The 22,029-nt window shown below is 52.0% G+C and overlaps 1 protein-coding gene and 1 long non-coding RNA gene across 6 annotated transcripts in view; one reads left to right on the plus strand and one right to left on the minus strand.

Moving 5' to 3' along the window:
- Positions 1 to 8,140, minus strand: part of LOC121439678 (potassium channel subfamily K member 3) — a 36,536-nt gene extending 28,396 nt beyond the window's left edge. The window contains exon 1 of the mRNA XM_041640252.1: positions 7,645 to 8,140. Within this exon, the coding sequence (XP_041496186.1) occupies positions 7,645 to 7,927 (283 nt within the window). The 5' untranslated portion in view covers positions 7,928 to 8,140. The remainder of the gene's footprint in view (positions 1 to 7,644) is intronic.
- On the plus strand, positions 7,735 to 21,823 carry LOC121439679. 5 transcript variants are annotated; one of them, XR_005973279.1, is made up of 6 exons: positions 7,735 to 7,873; positions 13,339 to 13,417; positions 16,384 to 16,479; positions 17,527 to 17,907; positions 20,299 to 20,451; positions 20,976 to 21,823. It is a non-coding gene; the product is annotated as an uncharacterized LOC121439679 (long non-coding RNA). The 5 variants fall into 5 exon arrangements; XR_005973278.1 differs by having other exon boundaries at positions 20,299 to 21,823; XR_005973282.1 differs by lacking the exon at positions 17,527 to 17,907 and having other exon boundaries at positions 20,299 to 21,823.
- Positions 21,824 to 22,029: the final 206 nt, after the last annotated feature.

The raw sequence follows: 22,029 nt of genomic DNA on the forward strand, positions 1-22,029 counted from the left end.
TAAGCCAGTCAGCCACATAAAGTCTGTGATCATTTGTTCTAACAGCCCTGACACAAACCAAGACAGTCAGGGGCTAAGAAAAAGGAACCAGTTTCTCACAATTGTGTGTGTGTGTGTGTGTGTGTGTGTGTGTGTGTGTTGTTTGTAAGGTAAGTAGGGGAAGTGCAGAAAGGGCCAGCAGACTCCTAGTTGCCACTGTCCCCAGGGGTGGGCCCTTTATTACTTCTCTGTCCCCCACCCCCATGGTCCCCATTTCCCCACCCCCAATACAGCTACTGCATGTAGTACCCAGGCTCCATAGTTGGTCCCAAGTGGCATGCGGCCCAGCTCCTCTGAGCCCCAAGAAGGATTCAGCCTTCAGGTCCCATCCTATGGGCTCTTCAGCTCAAAAGTTTCATTTTCTTAGAACAACAGTGCCCACTGCACGGGTGTTCTGGGTTCTTTAGGTCTTCGCTTCCCTAGCTGTGTGCGCAGTCAACAGCAGGAGCGCAAGCGTGCAACCCTCCAGCTCAACACCGCTGTCCCCTGCTGCTGCCTTTCCTAGAGAATGGTTTGGGGAGACTCTTTGTTGTCTTCTTTATTTTTTGGTGCTACAGCTCAAACCCAGGGCCTTGTGCATGCAAAGCAAGGACTCTACCTCTGAGCTACATGGTTAGCTTTGCCCTCATTAAAATACCAGTTGGTGTGCACATTTGGCTTGGGAGAGGAAGGCAGAGGGAGGTCTGACTGTTGTGTTCCTCCGGTGTGGGGGTTGCCCTCGGAGCAGACCCTCCTCTTCGGGCCCATGAGCTCCTTCAGTTGCAATCCCTTCTGACTTGACTCATTTCCTCTCATGCCTCTCGCTTCAAGATGAAACACCATATAAAGGAGGAGCTCTGACCCTGGTGTGGGATACTGACGATCTTCTTCATGATCTCAGAAATGCGTTGTATTCAAAACCTTGAGACTGAAGGGTGTCATTCCACGTCGGTGGATATTTTTGGAATCTTTGTATGACTTACGACTAATTGGATTCTAAGCAGTGTGGCTCATAGCTTTCTAGCATCGGCGTCCCTTGGGGCTTGTTATAAATGCAGACTCTCAGGCTGTGTTTCACACAGCTTCTGATTCAGAATCTGCGTTTCCATCGGGGCACCCAGGACCCGCCCTTCACGGGAGAAACACTGACTTAGGGAAGCCCGATGTGAAGCCTGACTCAAGATGGGAAGTCAGACGACCACTAACTCCCTAGGGAGACAGGTGCTCCCCTGTGGGTAGGAGATGATGGTGGCAGCGGTGCGGGGTGGGGGTTAGAGACAGAGACACACACACACACAGACAGGTTTCTTGTTTTGGGCACCAAGGCCATGTTCTTACTGTCCATTCCCTTTAAAGGGACTTTGCTATGTCACTGGAGGAAACAGAAGTGGATACAGGAGTCGTAAGAAACCCCTTTGGTGGCCAGGCATAGTGGTGTCCACCTGATATCTGTGTGTTTGAGGGCAGCAGCTTGGTCTACACAGTGAGTTCTTGGACGGCAGGAACTGCATAATGAGACCCTGTCTCGGAACAAACAAACAAACAAGCAAACCCTTTGTGAAGACCGAGACTAGAAGACCAGCCTTGCCCTGGCTCTGCTACAAAGAGGCCCCCAGAAAAGGAGGCCTTGCCTACTCTCAGCCATGCCTAAGGCACACTAGCCAACAAGGAAGTGAAGAATTGGCCTGTGGCAGTTGCCAGGGCCTGGGCAGTTTCAGGTGAGGGGCTGGTCCCAGGAGACCCCTGGCAGCTGTCCAAGCACAGGCAGTTTCTGAACAGCAAGAGAGCATGCGTGGCCCGGGAGGCTGCGGCGGCAGCTGGGTGCTCAACTGCTCTCTGTGCAACCACGACAGGCATTTGTCATGTGGCTCTCTGAGGACCAGAGGCTATCGGAGGGGTCAGAAAACAGGGCTCCAAGCCCAGCTCTGATGCTAACTGTATGGCCTTTAGTAAGACCCTTCTCGCATTCTGTGGGCACCACACAAGAGAGGGTTGAGCTAATTCTCTAGGCACACTGCTCTGTGTAATAGTCCCCGCTGCCCTGCATCCACCCTGGCATTCTCTATCATACACAGGTTCACATAGAAGAAACCGCAGGGACTTCATGGGAAGAACGGCTCTCAGAAAAGATGCCCATACACACACAGGCCTGGGAGGTCGGGGGAGGCGGGAGTGAGCCCTGGGGCTGACATTTATTTCTGTAGTGTCTTAGGCAAATTTCCAAATCTCTATGAGCAGGGCAGTGTGGGAACACTGGTTCTGAACAGCAAGAAGGCAGAGCCTGGCCTGTTGCAGACACATGTCAATTTCCTGAGCCCACAGCCAGGATGCAGGGTGGAAGAGGGGTTGTCCACCCTGGGTCCCTGTAGAGGTTTGCCTGGACTGACAAGATCGTGACCTCGGTTGGAGCTTGCTTTCTCCCCCCCCCCCCCCCCCCCCCCCGCTGCTGGCTGGCTACAGGGACATCATTTTTGGTTTTTTAAAATTATTATAAAATCGACTGCAGGCCCACGGGGTGTGCTGCCATCTGAAAGCTCTCTGTAGTGGCAATCCACATTGCATTCATCTGTGCTTGTTTATGTTTTCTTGTGGAAATACTTATTGTGTTTGTCCTGTCCCCACTCTGGCCAGTCGTGTGTCTACTATTTCTGTCCTGTCCTCGCTTCCTCTCCCTCCAACACCTCCAGCTCCCCACTGGAATGCATGGGAACTGGATGGGCAAGCAGGAGGACCTCTGGTCAAATATACCCACTTTTAGAGGAGGAAACTGAGGTCATAGAGGACCAGTAACAGAGCCGATGGGACTCTATTTTTTTTTTTTTCTGTCTTGCTCCAATACGTAACAAGTTCTCCTAGCACAGGGACTTCAGTCTTCCTCACTAATTTTCTGGGGGTCTGCCTGCTCAGGAGAGGTAGCAAAGTCCTTAAACCACAGGCTCCAGGCCTGTGGAAGGAAAAGGGGACCCTGGGTAGGATCTTAGGAGGGTAAGACAAAAGAATGTGCTAGCTTCTTGGACCTTTTCCCCCATTCTTCTCTTACCCCCCTCACCTCGCTGACCCTGTTCCCTAAGAAGGTAGCTCTGCCATGGTAACCCCGAAGAGAGAGACAGAAAGAGAGAGAGAGGGCTCCTCCATGGGGGAAGGCATACTCCATGAACAGTAACATTAATGATAGTAAACATAACAGATATCATTAAACGTCAACTCTACCAGGCGCGTCCTTTGCATGAAAGTATTATTTCCTGCTGATAATTTCATTCTCATTTTATAACTGACAAAATGAGATCTGAGAGATTTAATAGCTTGGGCAGGTCATGGTAGGGGAGGGAAGGTGGGTGAGATGAAGCCGGGAACTCTGGTTTCCAGGTTAGGGCTTGTGGAGTCAAGGTAGAAGGGCTGGCCTGTAGACAAAGAGCTGGGGATGGGGGAGTAATGCTGAGAGCTGCACCGTGTGACGATAACAGGCTGATCATGGGTTCCATCAAGTGCTCAACTTGCTGTGTAACCTAGGGCAAGTTATTGACCTCTCTGAGTGGTTGGATGTTCCCTAATATCACCTCTCATTCTTTTATTATAGGGCTCTGTGATTTGGGAAGTGGCAGGTCACTTCTGGGAAAGATATAAAAGGCACAGTTTCCCTCTTTGGGGCCACCTGCTTGAATTCAGTCCTAGGGTCACCATGAGGCATAGCTAGCCACAGGAGGCTGGGTTCAGCGGGAGGTCGGGCTCAGAGCCAGAGAGCAACCGCACAGGCTTCCTGCCTGGGCTCCATCAACAGATCTATCACCTGGGCTCTTGTTGCCTTAAAGCCAGAAAAATTCCCAGGCCTGCTGTGAGAGAACCAGCACCTGTGAACCCCACATGGCCTCGGGGACAACCAGGTGCCAGGCAGAGATCTGTCTGTTGGGTCATTAGGCAATGAGAGAACGGCAGGCTGGCAACATGAGACTCCCTTCTTCTGGGACGCCCGGTGGGGGACGAACCAGCTTGGATATCTTGGTGCCTTGTCATCCATGGATCTGGGCTGGGTTTGAGATGGAGAAAGAAACAACCAGCAAGAGTCATGGGTCTGTTGAGTCTGTCCAGGTGCTATGCTCCTAAGCTCTGAGGCCATGGGCGAGCGGCTGACTTACAGTCTTCTGTGGCTTAGCTGAAGAGTGGGGGTAATAAGGTCAGCTTTGGAGGACTGGCAGAACTTAACAAGCGAATACAAATGAAGTGTTCGGATAGAGCCTGCCGGAGCGTAGATAATAAAGGGAAGCTGCCATTGCTATTGTGGCTACTGTGGGAATAGAAATAGCAGGATGGAGTTCAGTGGTAGAATGCTTGCCTAGCATGCAGGAGGTCCCCCAGTATCGCAAAAGAAACATATAGAACTAAACAAGTAATAACAGGTAAAGATGCACCCGAGGACCTGGGAGTTAGATTTTGTACCCCCTCTGTGTGACTCCTGGTCTCCTTCCCGCCCCTGCCTTCTCTGTAGGAGGAGGTGATGGTGCCAGCTGATCCCCAGGCCCCTTCCTCCTCTGACAGCTTTAGGCTATGAATAGAGGGGGCTGGGGCCTGGAGGAGTTTGATGACTCAACGGCTAGGGAGGGCGAGGTTTCCCGAGGAAAGAGTTTCCATTTGTGTCTGGTGAACTTGGGGAGCAGGGAAGGAAGGGTTCCCTAGCTGCGAGGCCAGGCGTGAGGGGGTGGGAGTGGAGAATGTGACTAACCAGGTGAATGACTAAGTTGGACCCTGCTGACCTTCAACCAATCAGGGCTGCTCGTGAGCATCCTGCAAGTTGGCATCACTGGGCACTTGGTAGCTCTGCCAGGCTGGGCCTGGGCTTCATAGCATATGGCGGCAAAGGAAGCAGCCAAGAGGCCAGCAGGGACACAGCCCTGGGTGTGGAATCAGAAGTGCCAGCTTCTTCTCAGTCCTCTGCCCATCAGCTTGGTGGCTCTGGGCAGGAGAGCCCTTCTCTTCCCTGACCTGTACCCACTGCTCAGAGTAACAGAGCTAAAAATCCCACACTGAGTTGTGAGGGCTGAGATCCAACCAAGTGATAACACCATTGTGGCCAATAGAGGCCGGCTCTGTCATTCATCCAGCCTTAGCCAGTAGGATTGGCTGCAGGATGTTCCCAGGGAGGCAATGGGTCAGGATCAGGCTAACAACATTCTCATACAGAGTCCCTTCCAGACATCTCATCACTATTCTAAGGACAGCTTCCAGCTAGGTGGCGGAACCAAAATGAGAGGTGACAAAAAAAAAACAAGCCAGGGATGGTTGGGTAGTGTAGGGAGTAGGCATTGCCAGTCTGATGGTGTCTTTCTTCTTGACCAGCACTGTATAAATACCAGCAGAAGGGTGTTAGGGTGCTAGTCCCAGTTTCAAGCATCTCTCTAAGTAAGAACCCTGGACAATTTGGAAAGCAACAACCCGGTTGGAGGGGAAGGGTAGCACCTGTCATTTCTGCACACATTAAACCCATCGATAGCATTCTCCAGTGCTTGCAGCTCTTGGGCACCTTGCTAGCCCTCAAAGTCAGAGAGATGTGCTTTGCCTATATTAACAAGGCATCGTGGTGAAAAAAGGCAAAACAAAACACACCCCTTAGGATGTAAATAAGCATTTAAAAGAGCCCATACTGGGTCACCTAGGTCATTTTACCAATAAGTGCTGCTGCAGTCTTCAAGGGCAGTGGCCCTGTGAGGTTTCCATGGGTGTGTGTGTGGGGGGGGGGGCAGGTTGAACTGGACCTAGAGAGCTAGATTAGATAGCAAAGGGAATGCAGAAGAAAAGGTGTTACTGGCTAGAAACATATTAAGTATCCTCTGAGGGTTAATGTGGAGGCCATAGAGAGAAGCCATCCAAATAAGAAGTAAGAAATAAAGTCAGGCATGGAGATGGAGGTAGGGCAAGGAGCATGGGAGTGGGTAGCCGTGTGGGCTTTGCTGAAGCAGGCTGGGACAGCTGAGCTTTGGGAGTTTTGTGTTTGTTTTTCCCTGGAAGCATTGTCCCAGGGATGTCATTTTACCGTGGGTATGAGGCTGGAAGCAAGGAGGTCAGCAGGGAGGTTAAGCTGAAGCAGGAAACCCGGGACTCAGAGGAAAGTTGCACTAACTGGGGAACTGGTGTGGGAAGACAGAGAGAGGCATACACAGGTCCGCTCTGATTTACAGACAGCTAACCTGCTGTAAAATCCTGGGCCAGTGGCAGCGGGATGTGGAGGGAAGGGGCCCTAGACCGAACCTGCTCTTTGGGTAGTGTCTGGGTGTTCCTCTCTCTGCAGTTGAAGAGCGCCCGAGCCTCAGAATGGAATTCTGCAGTGGGTAAGACAGTGTCCAGCTCTGTCTTTAACCCGCTTCCACTCCTGTTGACTCCCAGGAAAACACTGCCATCTTCTAATGGGTTTTGCCAAATGGCAATGAGCCCCTGGGAGTTCAGCCAAGGCAGGGGGTGGGGGTCAGGATGAGAAGGAGAGGGGAAGATGGAGGAACCAGCTCCTGGAGGCATCCCAGTGGCTTTGGGGGAAGGTGGGTTCCCAATCTTCAAGTCTAAGCACGTCGGGGCTGGGAAGAGCCCTTGACATCATTTTGGCCAACCTCTACGTGTTGGGACTTGAGCCCAAGATTCAGGCAGGAGAAGGGACTTGCCCAAGGTCGGTCATGGAGAGGGTTAGCCATGGATCTGGACTGTAAGCCCAGGGTCCTGGGGATGGTTAAGGTGTGTGATCCTGGCTGGGCGCTGACACCTCAACAGCTTGGTGAAGGGCCTGGCTGGAGATGCCTTTTCTGACAGACATCTATTTGTGTTCTCTCTCTCTCTCTCTCTCTCTCTCTCTCTCTCTCTCTCTGTGTGTGTGTGTGTGTGTGTGTGTACCTGTGTGTCATGTTCTCAGAGGATCTGGATGTGCGGGTAGCCTCCTACAGGGTGATCTGTCCTGGCCTTGGAAAAGAAGTGGAGCCATTCCTGTGGGGTGACTGTTTCTCTGGGACACCGGGAAGAAACCTAACAGGACCGAATCTGGCTTTCAGCCCCTACTCTGCTGCCCTCAGAGAATTACAGGCCCTGTCTGGTGCGGCCCAAACTCGTGGAGGTGGACACACTCACACACCCACACCCACACCCACACGAACACACGCACCCCACCCCCCTCCCCAGCAGCACTCAGTCGCGGGTAGAGAGTGGCCCGTGTGTCGCGGAGTGCAGCGTTCCGGCATCTACGTGCCTCCCCAAAGCCCAGCAGGTGTGGACACCGGGGTGCCTAAACCCAACGTCAGGGACACGGAGGAGTGGCACGCTGGGTTAACTCTAGGTGCCCAGCCCCAGGGCCTAGCCCGGCCACACCCCTCCTCCCGAGCCTCGGGCCGGCTGCTCCTGTCCCTCTCACACACTTGAGTCCTCTGGGGTCTTCGCACAGCCCGGCAGGGCCAAGTTAGGGCTAGCCGGGCTGGAGATAGGTCGGAGTCAGGGGTCCCCCAGCAAAGCAGACACGCCAGTTGAGCCCCGGCCGCTGGGAGCGCGCGGGTTCGGCGACCCGCCCAGCTCCGCAGGGACCCCCCAACCGCGGGCGGCTCCCCAGCATTCCCAGGTCCCCGCCCCCGTCCCCTCCGGCACGGCGGCGAGTGTAGTTACCGATGGTGGTGATGACGGTGATGGCGAAGTAAAAGGAACCGGCGAAGCGCCACTGCACGCCGGCCTTGTGCGGCTTGAGGCGCAGCACGACGCGCTCCAGCTCCTCGTAGCCGCCCTCGCTGAGGTTGTAGCGCGCCCGCAGCTCCAGCTGCCGCAGCTCCAGCCGCTGCCGCTCGATCATCTCCGGCTCCGACTCCAGCGCGTCGAATACCGCGGCGCCCACCAGCAGGTAGGTGAAGGTGCACACGATGAGCGCCAACGTGCGCACATTCTGCCGCTTCATCGTCCCTCCCGGGTTGTCGCCGGCCCCCCGGCGTCTCCGGCCCGCGCCCCGGCCCCGGCCGCCGCCGCTGCTGCTGCCCCGGAGGCGGCCTGGGGCATGGCTGCGCTCGCGGATCTCCACGCCGGGCACCAGCTCCGCACTCCGGGGCCGCCGCCGCCGCCGCCGCTGCCGGCCGCCGCGGAGCTGTCCCTTCAGCACCACCCACCGCCCTCCTCCGCCCGCCCCCGCGCCCGCCCCCAGGCGGCCAGCCGCCACCTCCCGCCTGCCCTCCCGCCCAGCCAAATAAGGACTGGGGAGCCGCGCCGAGGGCGGGGAGGGAAGGGGGAGCGAGCGGGAGAACCCGGGCAGGACAGAGGCGGGAGAGAGAGAGGGAGAACGAGAGAGGAGTGGGGGGGGGGGAGCAAGATAGGAGAGGGAGGGAGGAGAGGAGGGAGAGAGAGAGAGAGAGAGAGAGAGAGAGAGAGAGAGAGAGAGAGAGAGAGGAGACCGAGATCCAGCCCGCCAGCCCCAGAGAAAACTAGGCAGGAAAACAGATAACTACAGGGAAGGGAGAGGACTGAGGGCAGGGGTGTGTGTGGTGTGTGTGTGTGTGTGTGTGTGTGTGATGGAGGAGACAAACCAGAGGTCACACAGACACAGGAAAAGGGGGATCTGGCAGAAAAGATGCAAAGAGAGGGACAGACTGAGGCAGGGGAACTTGGAAAGCCAGAGGCACAAATGTCGTGAAAAGGAGCAGAAAGAGGAGAGAGAAGAGCGATGGAGAAATCGCCTTCCTCTACCCTTTGCCCCAGTTACGGTTCTGAGAATGGAGGGGACCTTGGGCGCTACTGGCCCACTCCTTAGCACATGGATGAGGAAACTGAGGCATAGGAGGTGAAGTGACACAGGGCACACTGGTGATAGGACTGGGGCTCAGTCAACCCCCTCCCCACCCAGGTCACAGTTCCTTCCCTGTGTTCCAGCCCCTGGCTTATCTTAACTGGCAAGATTTGCTGTGGCCCAGGGTACATGTGAGCCAAGACTCAAGGGGAAGCCTTCTCTCTTGACACAGAGTTCCTTCCCAGGTTAACACCAAGCACTGGTGACTGGCTGAGACCACCTGCCCCGTCTTGATTATCTATGGCTCTGGTCCTACCCCAGCATGACAGGCAGGACTTGGGCTGGGCGGCATAGAAAACACAGGGTACCATCTCAAGGCACAGAGGAGCAGGTGAGGATCCAGCTGAAATTGGGGCTGGGGGTGGGTGTCCAGACCTAATGACTCACTGACATTCTGGAGAAACTGGGACAGGGGTCCCTCTGCCTCTATTTATTCATTTGTCAACATGGCGGGGGGGGGGTCTGTGGAAATGAAGAGGGAACCCAACCAGCAGTGGGAACCTGGGCAAAGTGTTACTGCCCCACTTGGAGCCTCATGTCCTTATCTCTTCCATGAGTTGTCATGGCAGATGATCCCTGGGGCCTTACTCAGCTCCAAACAGCTCCGGACATGGATGGGCTGAGAGAGCAGAATGATTGGAATGCAAATCCCAGTGCCAAGGAGGGTCAAACAGCCCTTCACGGGACCCTGGCATAGGCCACATAGAGAGACATGGAAGAGGCCCAAACCCCGTGGCCGGGGAGGTAGCAAACAAGGGAGGGCACCATCTGCCACGTTCTGGACTGGGATGTCACTGCCAGACACCACTCTGTATCCAAAAGCCCTCAGAAGAGCTAACAGCCCGTTCATTCCACAAGGATGCATCCTTGTGTCTTTCGGAGTACGCCACACTCACAATCCTAAGCTTTACCTTGTCCCTCAAAAGTGGGTCTGCTTTTACGTAGGACTGTTTTATAGATGGGAAAACTGAGGCTGAAGGCAATGCAATCACTTAGGGTCACTGAGCTGAGAAGAGGCTTCCACCTCTTTGTTTCTCAAGTTCACACTCTTCTCCTTAAGTTCTTGAGTGTCGTTTCTTTTTCCTTCTCTAAAATGGGTTTGATCATCATGTACTAGTCTCCTGAGCAGTTAGCTTTAAGCAATCAAAGAAAACAATATGTGTGTGAGGAAGAACTTGAAGTTCTTTGGTGACCTTTACTCTCTTAAGACTCGGGTGTCTGGACCACAGACTGACAGAGAGGACCTTGAATTCAAAGCGCCCATGTCCCCTCTCGCATGAAGGAAGGGCTTCAACTCTTTGGTAAAACAAACTGTTTTCCCTTGGCCTTGGATGCAGCCTGTTGGGTATTTCTGTCCCTGGCATTCTTTGGCTGCAGGAAGAAAAGTCATGCCCTTCTCAGCTTCCCATGGGTGGGGTACAAATTCAGCTCAGTGTGCTCTTGATGTGCTGGTTTCCGGTCAAAATCACCCCAGAAACCAGTTCTGCCACAGCCTGCCTGAATGTGCAAGCTACTCCCTAGAGCCGGGCTTTGGAAGGAATGCTGTCCGGGTTTTCCCACTTCTGACTGCCAGCCTTCGACTGCTATACAAATGAAAGGCGATATTATTACGTGAAAAAGCGTCAGGACAGGGGAAAAGCCGTCTTTGGGGCAGAGCACTTATTATTAATTTTGATGGAGCTTGTTCTCACTGTGGCTCTTGAGAACTCGAAGGACTCTTAGAGACCATCTCGCTCAGCCTTCTTGTGTTCCAGATTAGGAAACAGAGGCTTGGGCAGTAAGGACAGTAGTGAAGGTCCTGCCGTGAGTAGGATGGCAGCTTGTGCGGCATCCATTATGGATGGGACCGACCACCTACATGTCATGCCCTGAGTTTCAGAGGACAGCTTGGGTCTGCCCATCCATCCTGTAGAGAGGATTGTAATGGAGGCACTTGCTGTCAACAGTCAAGGTTTTTGGTTAGCCCCTGGGACAGCGGGGATGACCTCATCCATCTTCTTCCTGGTGACCTGGGTTGGGCTGTACCAAAGACTTGACAGCATTGCTTGATTCCTTCTGTACAGGACCCTTGGACCTGTCCATGTCCACCCAAAGTCGACCCAAAGTCTGTCTGTGTTTACTGCAGCATGAGAGGTCAGCCACTCCCTTGCCTGCTCCTTGAGTTTTATATCCCTAAGTGGAGGGTTTGGACCAGAAAACGTCAACATGCCTTTCACTTATAACATCCCATGACCTTCCTGGCCTGATTGCATCTGTTTACTCGGGCCTCTTGAGAATTGGGCAAAAAGGGAATAGCCACTTCTTTGAAGACAAGTTTCTGAGGAAAGAGACAGCAACAAGGTTAGGGTAAATTGTTTGGACTTTGTCATTCCCTGTCATGCTTTATTGTGTACTAAACATTAGACAGAGTCATTTCCAGCTGAACATGCTACTCCATCCATCCGTAATCTCTGAACACATCTGTGTCCTCTCATGTTTCATGAGACTCCAAGGGCTCCAGGGCTCCCATCAGTTGGGATGCTGGTACCTCCTTGCCTCTTCCACCTTCTTATGCCATCCAGCATAAGCTTAGGCTTTAAGACCCAACCCAAAGGCTACTATCTCCATGAAACACTTCCCAGTCCCACGCCCATAAGAAAAACCAGCTACTTTGACAAGGGTCCTGTACTTTGTGCCTCTATGGACTTCTGAGCTTCAATTCCTCTTGCCAAGAAGATATCTGCACTGTGACTTCCCTATTGACTTGATATGTTTTCCTGGGTAGAGAACCTTTTACAGTACTGTTCTTCCCATAATGCTTTGTATATCAAAGACACACTACACATTTCCTTAGGTCCTTGGGACACAAGCCAAGACCCAGAACAGTCCTGTCTCTGCTGGATTTGCAGGCAGATTGAGTGATAAAGGGACTCAGACAGTAGAGTCTGGGACAGAAAAACCTCAGCATCCTGCTTCCATGCCTTCAGACAAGATGCTTCTCAAACTGGAGCAAGTCTTGCCAGGGAAGAGAAGGGCAAAGACAGGGTCAAGTGTCTGAAGGGCTAAGGAGCATGCTGCATAGCATGAGGCCTGGGTCATGATGCTAATGCTCCTGGGTGAACTGGGGGAAGCTTTGTGGCCTCTCCGCCTCAGTTTCTATTTCTGAGAAATAAAGCATTATCTGTGATCCAATGATGCTCTTGTTCACTTTACAATGATCAGGTATGTGAACCTGAGAGATGGAGGCACAGAGATGCTCCATTCCATTACTTCTGATCCCTGCTACATGGACAGTTAGGTTGGAGACCAAGGGAGGACCAGGGAGATAAGCAGTGGAGATGCTGACCTGGAGTCAGACAAACCTGGTTCAAGGCCTGACCCATCAGTTATGAGCTAGCACAGAGCCTTGGGGGAAGTTCTAGTTCATTTGTCTAGAGCAGATTATAAGTTAGAGCAGGATAGGGACAAGCCTTCCCCCAACTCTTTATAGGCGTGGGCTTTAGCTTTTTAGCACAACAGTCGAGACAGAGAAGGTACTTTGAAAACTTTCCTTGAGCCCTTCTTGCTGGCTCCAATCACCTGGGCGGGTTGGTGTGACCTGGGTTTCATAGAAGCAAGCAGAGGCAGGGGAAGGGGTCTAGAGTCATCTCAGTATCAGCCAGGGAAGGCCTGAGTAGTGAGGGGGCCAGGGTTCAGAACAAAGGCAGAAAAACAGGGATCGCTACTACAGGGTGCCGCACCAAAGTCATAGCCCTGGGTTGTGGGTGTGACTGAGGGGTTTCTTGGTGTATCTCTGGAGGCAGTGAAGTGGGGGATTAACTTGACTTTCCAGAGCATAACTGGTCCCACAGCAACGGCTTGCATTTGTCAAGAGCCACTGTTTGTTTAACATCTCAAGCCCAAGTCAAACACAAAAGGCAAGTGTTAGCAAAGCCGGGCTCTGTGGGCTGTTGGGGTGGAACTGGGCTGGGAAGCTGAACACCTGGCTCTCTCAGTCCTGCTCTAGCTGGGTTGTGTGGCCTAGGGAAAAAGGCTATCTCAATCTGGGATGATGAGGGCTCAGACTCAAAGGGTGCAAAATCCTAGCTCCTAGTCAGAGTGAGGACCAACTGGTCTCAGAAACCCTACCAGGGATCTCAGGCTTGCACCTGACCGCCATTTACATAAATATTAGGTCCTCACCCTAAACTTCCTGTCCCATGTCTGGTTGTCCCCATTCCCCCACTAGAGAGCCCTCCTTTCTCTGTCTGTGTGCTGCCTGCAGTGAGCATTCTCATCTGTGGGTGCTTCAGGGTATGCTGGGAGCTGTGGCTAGGACCCATACCCAGAAGTGGTCACACACAGTGTATCCACACACCCTCCCCAAGTGTTCCTAAATTCTGCTGCTTGTCCTCAGCAGGCTATCTTGGTTTCTCTTCTCCCTGGCAGTGTGGGAGCTTGCCCACTTCCTCCCCAGCTTTGCTATTACTCACTTTCTGATTGCAATGTCGTTTCCAGGCCTCCCTATTTTCTCCATAGCCTCCTCCTTTTCTCTCTTTTCCTTTCTTCTTTAGATCTTCTGCATCCTCACACTTGAAGCAGGGACAGAGGATGGACTCAGCCATTACTGTGATCTCAGGCAGACGACAACATGTAAGACCCAGAGAAAAACAGTGACTCTTCTCCAGCCTGCCATATGTGAGCATGAGCATGCATGTGTGCATGTGTGTGCAGGAGCTTGTGAGCCTTACTCTTTCAGTCTCTGTCCTGGTCCCCTCCCCATCCTCTATCTTCTAAGCCCTCACATTTTCCACTCTACCCATTCTCTTTCCTGTAATTAAATTACATAATCAAAGCCAGAGAAATGCTTAGATCTCTAGTACCTATGTAGAAACCGAGACTAGACAAGGGGCATGAATACCCTAAACACCTTAAAGCACACAGGGCCAGCTCTCCTGGCTGCCCTATCTATAACCACAAGATAAGTTTCTGTACTTACCACTTTCATTGCAAGAATCAAGTCCCCAGATTGTCTTCCGGAGAGATCCAAGAGTAGCCATGGCCCATCTTTCCGGACAAACACACAGCCGCTGAAGAAAAGAAAGGCCGGAGATGTCGTCAACAGCTCACAAATCTTGAAATCCTTCTTTGCAGGTTTATGGCTTCTGAGAAGCAGAGGCAGCCTGTTCTCAGCACCAAACACAATAATTATAATAGCAGTCGCAATGATTAATCAGCCAGTGTGTATTGAGTGGTGCTGGGCAGGCAGGGCGTTCGTGTGTGTGTGTGTGTGTGTGTGTGTGTGTGTGTGTGTGATGGCAAGGGAAGGCTGTGGGTGTCTTTCTCCTTAATGGAAGAGGTTGAAGTGCCATCATAGCCCATGTTGGAAGTGTCATGTTGAGGGGAATCTGGGACTGTCCAAGACCACAGTTGTTCTGGCTCAGACAGGATCCAGAGTTGTACAGGCCTATCCGCCGAGCTCCAGACTGCATTGGAAGCAAAGAATTGACAAACAAGAGCAGGTTCCAGGCCTGTCAACCAGATTAATGAGAGGCCTTTCCAGAATGATGTTCATGGCACAAGGGAGAGGACTTGGGATGTTCAGCCTAGAGAAAGATACAGGGGCCGTGTGAGCTGTCACCCCAGGAGGGATTAGCTTTGTCCTGTGGGGTCAAGAAGGGACCAGTGATCCGTGGAATAATGCAACCAACAATCAACACAGCATAAGATGGAGTGTTCTCCAGGCCTCCCAGGAAGGCACAGACTACCGGGCATGGTGATGCCCGTGTCAAGACCTCATGGTCAAGAGGGCATGTAAACATAGTCTAACTGATCATTTTAGAAGCATTCTTGGAGCTAGTATCATGCCTGGCACATAGTATGTCTATAAGAAATGAGTGTATTTGGTTCACGTGGGTTCAGTCTAACATTTCTGGAACAGTCTGTCTACGCCAGGCGCTTTCTCCTTCCAGCCTGGAATGCTGTAACTCCCTGGCTCCCAGCCTTCAGAAGGGTTGCTCTGGGCTTCTTGCTGCTGAATCTCCTCAGTGATGTTTTCTCTTGACTACCCCCAAACCAAAGCCCACCCACATCCACCCCACATGCTGCCACCTGCAGAGGTCCAACATGCAATATGCCCAGTAGCCCTGGGGCTTCAGCAAAGGAAATGGGCCTGTGGCAGGCTAATTACTGGGAGCTGATTCTATTAAGTAGATAGCTCGCTCCCAGCAAAGCAATTACACCTAATCAGCCCCTTGCAGCAGCCCAATGGGACAGCCGTGTGAGCCAGACACACGTGTGAGCAGGGACACCAAAGCAGCCGGGGAACAAGCCTGGCAGGATCTTCTGAAGCCAGGGATGCTCCCAAAGTGGTCTCAGGTTATCTTGAGGCCCAGGCACTGCAGCACTGTGTGTGTGTGTGTGTGTGTACTCAAAGCCCTGAGCCGAGACTGAGCTCTGTTACAGAGGAGCTGAATTTCACCCAAGGGAGCACATCTCAAACTTGTGCCTTACATCCCGCATGTGTCAAATGAACTGATCAGACTAGAGAGGGTCCATTCCAAGCCTGAACCTCTACTCCGTTAGATTCTCATCTAGATTAGAGCTTTTTGAAAGAAACCTGTTTGGTGAGTTAGACAGCTCAGTCAGTAAATCTCTTGCTTTGCAGGCACAAGGACATGAGTTCTAGCCCCACAACCTATATTAACAAAAACCAGGCAGGATAGTGCACGTTTGTAATCCCAGGGCTGGGGAGGTGGAGATAAATAGACTTTGGGCTTTACTGGCCAGCTAGTTTAGCCTACTGAGTGAGGTCCAAGCCAGTGAGAGACCCCGTCTCCACTTAGTGAGGTCCAGGCCAGTGAGAGACTTTTTCTCAAAACAAAAACAATAAACAAATGGACAGTGTTGTGAAAATGAATGACAATAAAAGATGTCCTCTGGCCTCTTTATGAGCATGGTGCATACAAGCACACACACACACACACACACACACACACACACACACACACACACTCTTTCTATTTCTCTCTCAAAATATTCAAACATGGGAATGCATATTCAGGATTCAGTTATTTAGGCTGTTTTAAGATTTTACTTACTTTTATCTTACGTGTGTGAGCTTTTGTCTGCATGTATGTGTGTATATACACCACATGTGTTTGTGCGTGATACAGAAGAAAGTGTTGGATCCAGAAGAATGTGTTGACATTTAAATGGCTGTGAACTGCAGTGTAGGTGCTGGGAACCAAACCTGGGTATTCTACAATAGCAGCATACGCTTTTAACTGCTGAGCCATTTATCCAGCCCTGTCAGACCAGGTTTTCCAAAAGAGATGTAATATTATATATTTAGAATATATAGATATTCTATTTGTATTCATATTTTTATCTAGAAATTTTATGAAATGAGTTTTCCCCAAAACACCCTTGATTTTTTTTTTTTTTGATTTTTCGAGACAGGGTTTCTCCGTAGCTTTTGGTTCCTGTCCTGGAACTAGCTCTTGTAGACCAGGCTGGCCTCGAACTCACAGAGATCCGCCTGCCTCTGCCTCCCGAGTGCTGGGATTAAAGGCGTGCACCACCACCGCCCGGCCCTTGATTTTTTTTTTTTTTTAAAGCCACAATTTGATGACACCTGGGTCCCAGATTCATCAAGAAAGTAGAATTAAGTTCGAGTATGAAGAAGCCATGGGGAAGGATTCTGGAAGTGAAGGGTAAGCAAGATGGAGCACAAGGGAGATGCTGGCCGTCCACTGGCTATCTTTCCACTGGTTCACCCAGCGCTTTCCTTTCCCTATGGAAAAATTCCCTTTGAGAGGATTTGGATATTATCGGGATGATGAGGAGGGAGTTTTCAAAACGTCTGTCCCTTCTGGCACTGAAGTTCTGGGACTCTGAGCTCGTACCAAGTTATGGCGTGACCCAGACTCAACAGATGAGCTGACCAGCAGAAACTGGGGGGCGGGGGGCGGGAGGCAAGTAATCTCTGTGGGGAGCCTTCGGGGAAGATGCCCTTAGCCCTGGGGTCTGGGGCTGCTCTCCTGTGTTAGTTCCTCTGCCCTGATGATGGTCATAATTATGGTTTTGGGAGCAGGGTGGCCTTGCAGGAGCAGACCATGGGGCCACCTGGCTTCCTGTTTCTTCTGGCCTTGGTGATCTCAGATGACTGGTGCCCATGCAATTAGACAAGGGCCTTGGTCTGTCCTCTGAGAGGAACTCACCGGCTTATCAGCAGCCAATGTCCTTGTGAGGCCACAAGTGGTCCTTGAGTATTTCCAGTGGAGAGAGTGGGGAAAAGCAACCTTGGCTGGGGTCGGGCCTGAGGAGAGCTGGTTCCCTTGGATGGGACTGAAGGGAGATGAGGGAGAATGTGGCAGGCTGCATCAGGTTTGGGCTTGCTGCTCCTCAGCAGCTGCTCACCACTTTCCAAGACAGTGGCTGTGAAGAGGATCCCACTTTGTTCCCATCTGCTTCCACGGTGACAGACACGAAGGCCAGCCTGAGAGGCGGTGGTACCTCCAGTGCAGCTAGGAAAAGCTTGACTGCTACCTGGAGGCTGGTGAACAGAGAAGGGGCGCCACACATTGAGAGCACAGCCTTCTGGGCTCTATCTAATCCCCAGAGTGATCTCACGCCCCGCCCCCTTCTCCTTACCAGGTCTCCCTGAAGGCTATTTGCTGTCATTCCTTTTTTTTTTTTTTTTTTTTTTTTTTTTTGCCTTTCTGCTAAATGTCTGGGTCTCTTTCTTGTCTTCATACCAGAAACACGCGATACCAGGTACATACAAGCATCTGCTTAGTGCTCCTGACCATACAGGACTGGGACCACTCCTGCTCTGTAAAGGAAGATGCAGAGGCTCCTCCAGGAGCAACTTCTTAGTTCTTACGGGGAGCCAGGATTCAATCCTCGATCAGGCTGGCCCTAACTTTTCCTTCTCGGCCATGCTCCCTCACTAGAAAATGACTGAGGGCAGAGCCAGACAGCAACGGGGGAATCAGAACAGAAGGCGCTGCTAAGGCTGGGCTGGCGTACAGCTAGAGCTCAGGAAAACGCTGTCACATGGATGAATGAGGAGCTCTGAACGGAAGGTTCGGGGACTCGGCATCTGGATTTGCCATGGATGGACAGATGCTCCACTTCAGGTGGGAAGCAGGTCCAAGGTCTGGTGACGCTGGCTCACAAGGGAGCTTGGAGAGAAGACTATCAGAGAACAGCTCTCGACCCATTGAAAGTGGAGATGAGGAAGGGGGGTAGAGCTATCCTGGCACAGCGCTCGGGCACCCGGCCCAGGCAGGGACTCAGAAGGTCTCTGTGTCTGTACAGAAGCCAAAGGATATTGTTGGGGCTTTGAGCTGGTGCCTGGAGGAAGACTGGTGCACCCAGGGCCCTCAGTGCACCTCAGGGGACTGGCCCATCCCACCCATTTGGACCAAGGCTACCTTGAAGAGGGAGGCACAAGGTGGGGGTGGGGGAAGACCCAGACCATGAGTTGCGTAGATCTCTGCGTGTCCAGAGATGGTGTGGTCCAGTGAGCCCGTGGAAACCACAGCGTGTCAGGGAGATGGAGGTCAGCTGGGAGGCAGCGCTCAGGCAGAAGGGCACAACACCATCAGGGAGATGGAAAAAGTGATGTCGTTAAGGAACAATGTGAGCCAAAGGAATGAGCTGTAACTGGCTGGATCTGAAAGGACAAGTGGGAGAACGGCTGCCAGACGCCCATGGGTGTCTGATGATGGCCTGCCACTACCCTTGGGAAGGGGCTGAGCCTCAGCCCCAAGGCTTAGATGGTCCTTCTCAGCCTCTAAAAGCAGGCCCTCTACCCCTTGGTCTGTTAATCGATGCATGATAAATCGAGTCTCAGCAGACCTGTCCAGAGTGCATGGCCCTGATTCTCCAGAGAAGATCCAATTGCCCAGCAGGAGGCTAAAGGGTATGAGTTCTTGGTTCTGCAGGGTGGTCTGAGTCCTCCCTCTACCCAGCATCCAAGAGGGGAATTCTTCCACGGAGAATGAGACAAGGAAGCCACTGACTTCAGGCCTCTGCTCCCTCCTTGGATAAGAGCTGTGAAAGACCAAGCCAACCCTCCAGCTCAAAAGTTAGCCCTAGGCTGAGGAGATCTGTCTGCGAGAGGACTCCTGGGTGTGGTGGGTTGTGGGAAGCCCGAGCAGGAGACTCATAGTGCTGAGAAGTTTAGAACCTATTATGAGTGGTGAAGGGAAGGTGTAGGGTGGAGCCTGAGCTGACCCAAAGTCTCCCCTAATAAATGGTGAGGAAACAGAGGGCTAGAGTGGGCCAGGTTAATATGACTCTAGCACGCGGATTTCACTGAGCTCAGCTCCCACTTTTGTTTCTTCATAAGAGAAATCTTTGCACAGCAGAGAAAAGGGGGCTCCCATGACGGTCAGAGTGCCCAGTTAGAGCAGAAACCTGCCTGGACTTTGGCAGTCTGGAGAAGCCAGAACACCCTTGTTCGTTGGAGTCAGTTTCTGGGACCATGATTACCGTGGATTGGGGCCCCTGTGAAGTGCAACATCTTCATGGGGGGGGGTCTCACCTGGTATGTGGGGACAAAGGAGTTTGTAGGTTTGAGGGAGTGGGGCTGTAAAAGGTAGCTGAACTCCAATGGCTCAACTGGGGGAGAAAAACGGCCACCCAAGGTGTCTGTCCATCTGCCCATGGGACTGACAGAAGTGTGCAGACTTCCTTATTCACAGGAGAAAGATGACTTACTCAGACAGTAGATGGAATGGCCGTGCCTTGTCATAGTCCCTATAATACTCTGTGGTCTCTCTCCCCTCTGCACACCTGGAGGTCCTTACAGAAAGTTGTGGTTGTCCCTCAGCTGCCAGGACAGGCCTCTCTAATGGTTCCCCTTATCAATCCTGTCTTGCCACCAGGGTCTGAGTCTTTTGTCTCTTGAGCCAGGCCAGTTATCTTTCCAACAGGAGGGAGAAGGACAGAAAGGGACACTTCTGGACAAAATCGGAGACAGAGCAGGGAACTGAGGCATGGAACTGGCCTGAGCCTAGGCCAGGTTCCGGGCATCCCCGTTCTCAGGTCTGCAATGCTGGGCTCTAAAGCTGCAGGGGAAGGCAGCAGGCCGAGAATCATTGCTCTGTGTCTTAAGCTCCCAGCTGGAACTAGGAACACCAAATCCTCTTTGAATAAAACAGAAAAGGATTAATAAAAATCAAGACATTAACCTCGTGAAACTGGACCCCCTCATTCCCACAAAGAGATTAAGTTCTTCCCCCAAGCTTTTTTTTTTCATTTCTATAAACATCTTAATTCATGCGGACATCACAGCCAGCCTGGATTACAGTTGGATGGAGAGGTGAATGGACTTGTCTTAGACACACACACAGACACACACACACACACCTGGAGCAGGGGAAAGGACAGTGAAGGAGATGCTGAAGAGCCAGGGTTTATTTCCAGAGTTCACTTTCCTCATCTGTAAATGGGGTAGTTAGCTTATACTTCCATTTTGTTCCCTCTGGGAACTCTGATGGTCCATTTCCTCTCTGCTGCAGAAAAGTCCACTCTCACCCATACCCGTGGTGGCACACCATGTCAACAAAGGTTCACTTCATCCCCAGCTCTGGATGCTATTCTCCTTTCTAGACCACAGGTTCCAGAAAGATGGGGACAAGCTGCCAGGGACAACAGGGGTTCCACAGGTATTGGTGAGTAAATGGACAGATAGTTCTGGAAATTGCTCTGTGAGTACACCTGGAATGGGGTTCAGGGTCTTGCCTGAAATAGAGTCACTCTCCTCTTGAGGTGGGGAACACCTGGCCTTTCTGGAATATTCTCCCTATTCCCTCCTGACTTCCGAAAGATTCTCAAAGCCTCATTTCTTTTGAAACCTTCCTTCGCCTTGCCAGCAGCATCACCCCAATCAAGCAACAGATTTTCGATGCACGTTTTCGGTTCTTCCTCCCACCTTCATCTGACAAGTCCAATCATTCCCATCCCTTGATTATGTTTTGGTTGGAGGCTGCAGCCAGCTGCGGTTATTCTCAACTCTGGGTGGCAGTGAAGAGGAGGGTCATTATGGGGGAGTCTTGCCTCAGTGGAGAGCAAGAGACAGGCACTGGGTTCCTCGACGGTTCGGGGGCTGGGGTAGAGGTGGAACTCTTACAGGTGTTGAGCGCTGGTTGGGTCAAAGGTCAGGGAACTCCCACTTGACTTTCATTTTGGTCAGCAGGCCTCAAAGTATGCTCAGAGACCAACGTCCCCTGAGGGGTTCTGTGGAAGAGAGAAGCCCAGGCTCAGTTATGTTTGCGGAGCTCAGCTGTTCTCAGCCTTTGATTGCAAGCTACAGAAGTCAACTCTCCTAATTTAAGCTCAGAAATGATTTATTCCGAAGACCTTAGATAGTTCAAAGAACCTTCTGTAGGAACAGGAAGCCAAGGTCAGAAAGGAAGCAGCCAGAAGCAACACTCAAGGTCACATAGTAGGACTGATCCCAGAAAGGCTCCATTGCCCTACAGACAGTTTTGCTTGGGCCACCAGCTCCGTCAGCACCGGTACGGCCTCTGTACCCACCACTACTGCCACCACTTCTGAAGATAGGCTGCCATGGCCGCCATTTTTGTGAAACACTTTCTGCAGAGGCCCTCCTTTTTCTGCACTTGGTTCTTCTGGGGGAAGGCAACTTACTGGTGGAGTGAAGTCATGGACCTGCCCCCTACATTCAAGAGAAGCTGGGGCAATGAATTGATCTTTCCAGCTCCCGTACCTGAAGGCAACCCCTGCCTCCGAACACAGGAGACATCTTCAAGCATGAGTGTGGTGGTTTGGATGAGAATGACCCACATGGGCTCATAGGCTTGAAGAGTTGGTCCCCAGTTGGTCAAACTGTTTGGGAGGGATCAGGAGGTTTGACCTGGTTGGAAGAGGTGTGTCACTGGGGTCGCGTTTCAAAAGCCATGTGCTATACCAGTTGAGCTTTGTGTTTCCTGTGTGCGAACTGAGACTGAGCCGCTGCTCTAGCTATTTGCTTTCTTGCTGCCGCAGCTCTGCCGTCTTGGACTCTAACCCTCTGGAACTGTAAAACCGAAATAAACTCTTCCTTCTGTGATTTGCCTTGGCTCTGGTGTTTTCTCGTAGCAATAAAAACCAACTATTTGGCCAAGGAGAGTGTGTGCTGGGTGGCCCAAAAGGATGAAGAACAGGCCCGGGGAAATGGCTCAGTAGGCAAAGTACTTGCCTTGGAAGCATGAAGAACTGAGTTCAACCCCAAGTTCCATGTAAGGCTT

This window comes from Microtus oregoni, unplaced genomic scaffold (assembly GCF_018167655.1).
Source record: "Microtus oregoni isolate MIOR12 unplaced genomic scaffold, Mior012 000062F_ref0000492, whole genome shotgun sequence".
Lineage (NCBI taxonomy): Eukaryota > Metazoa > Chordata > Mammalia > Rodentia > Cricetidae > Microtus > Microtus oregoni.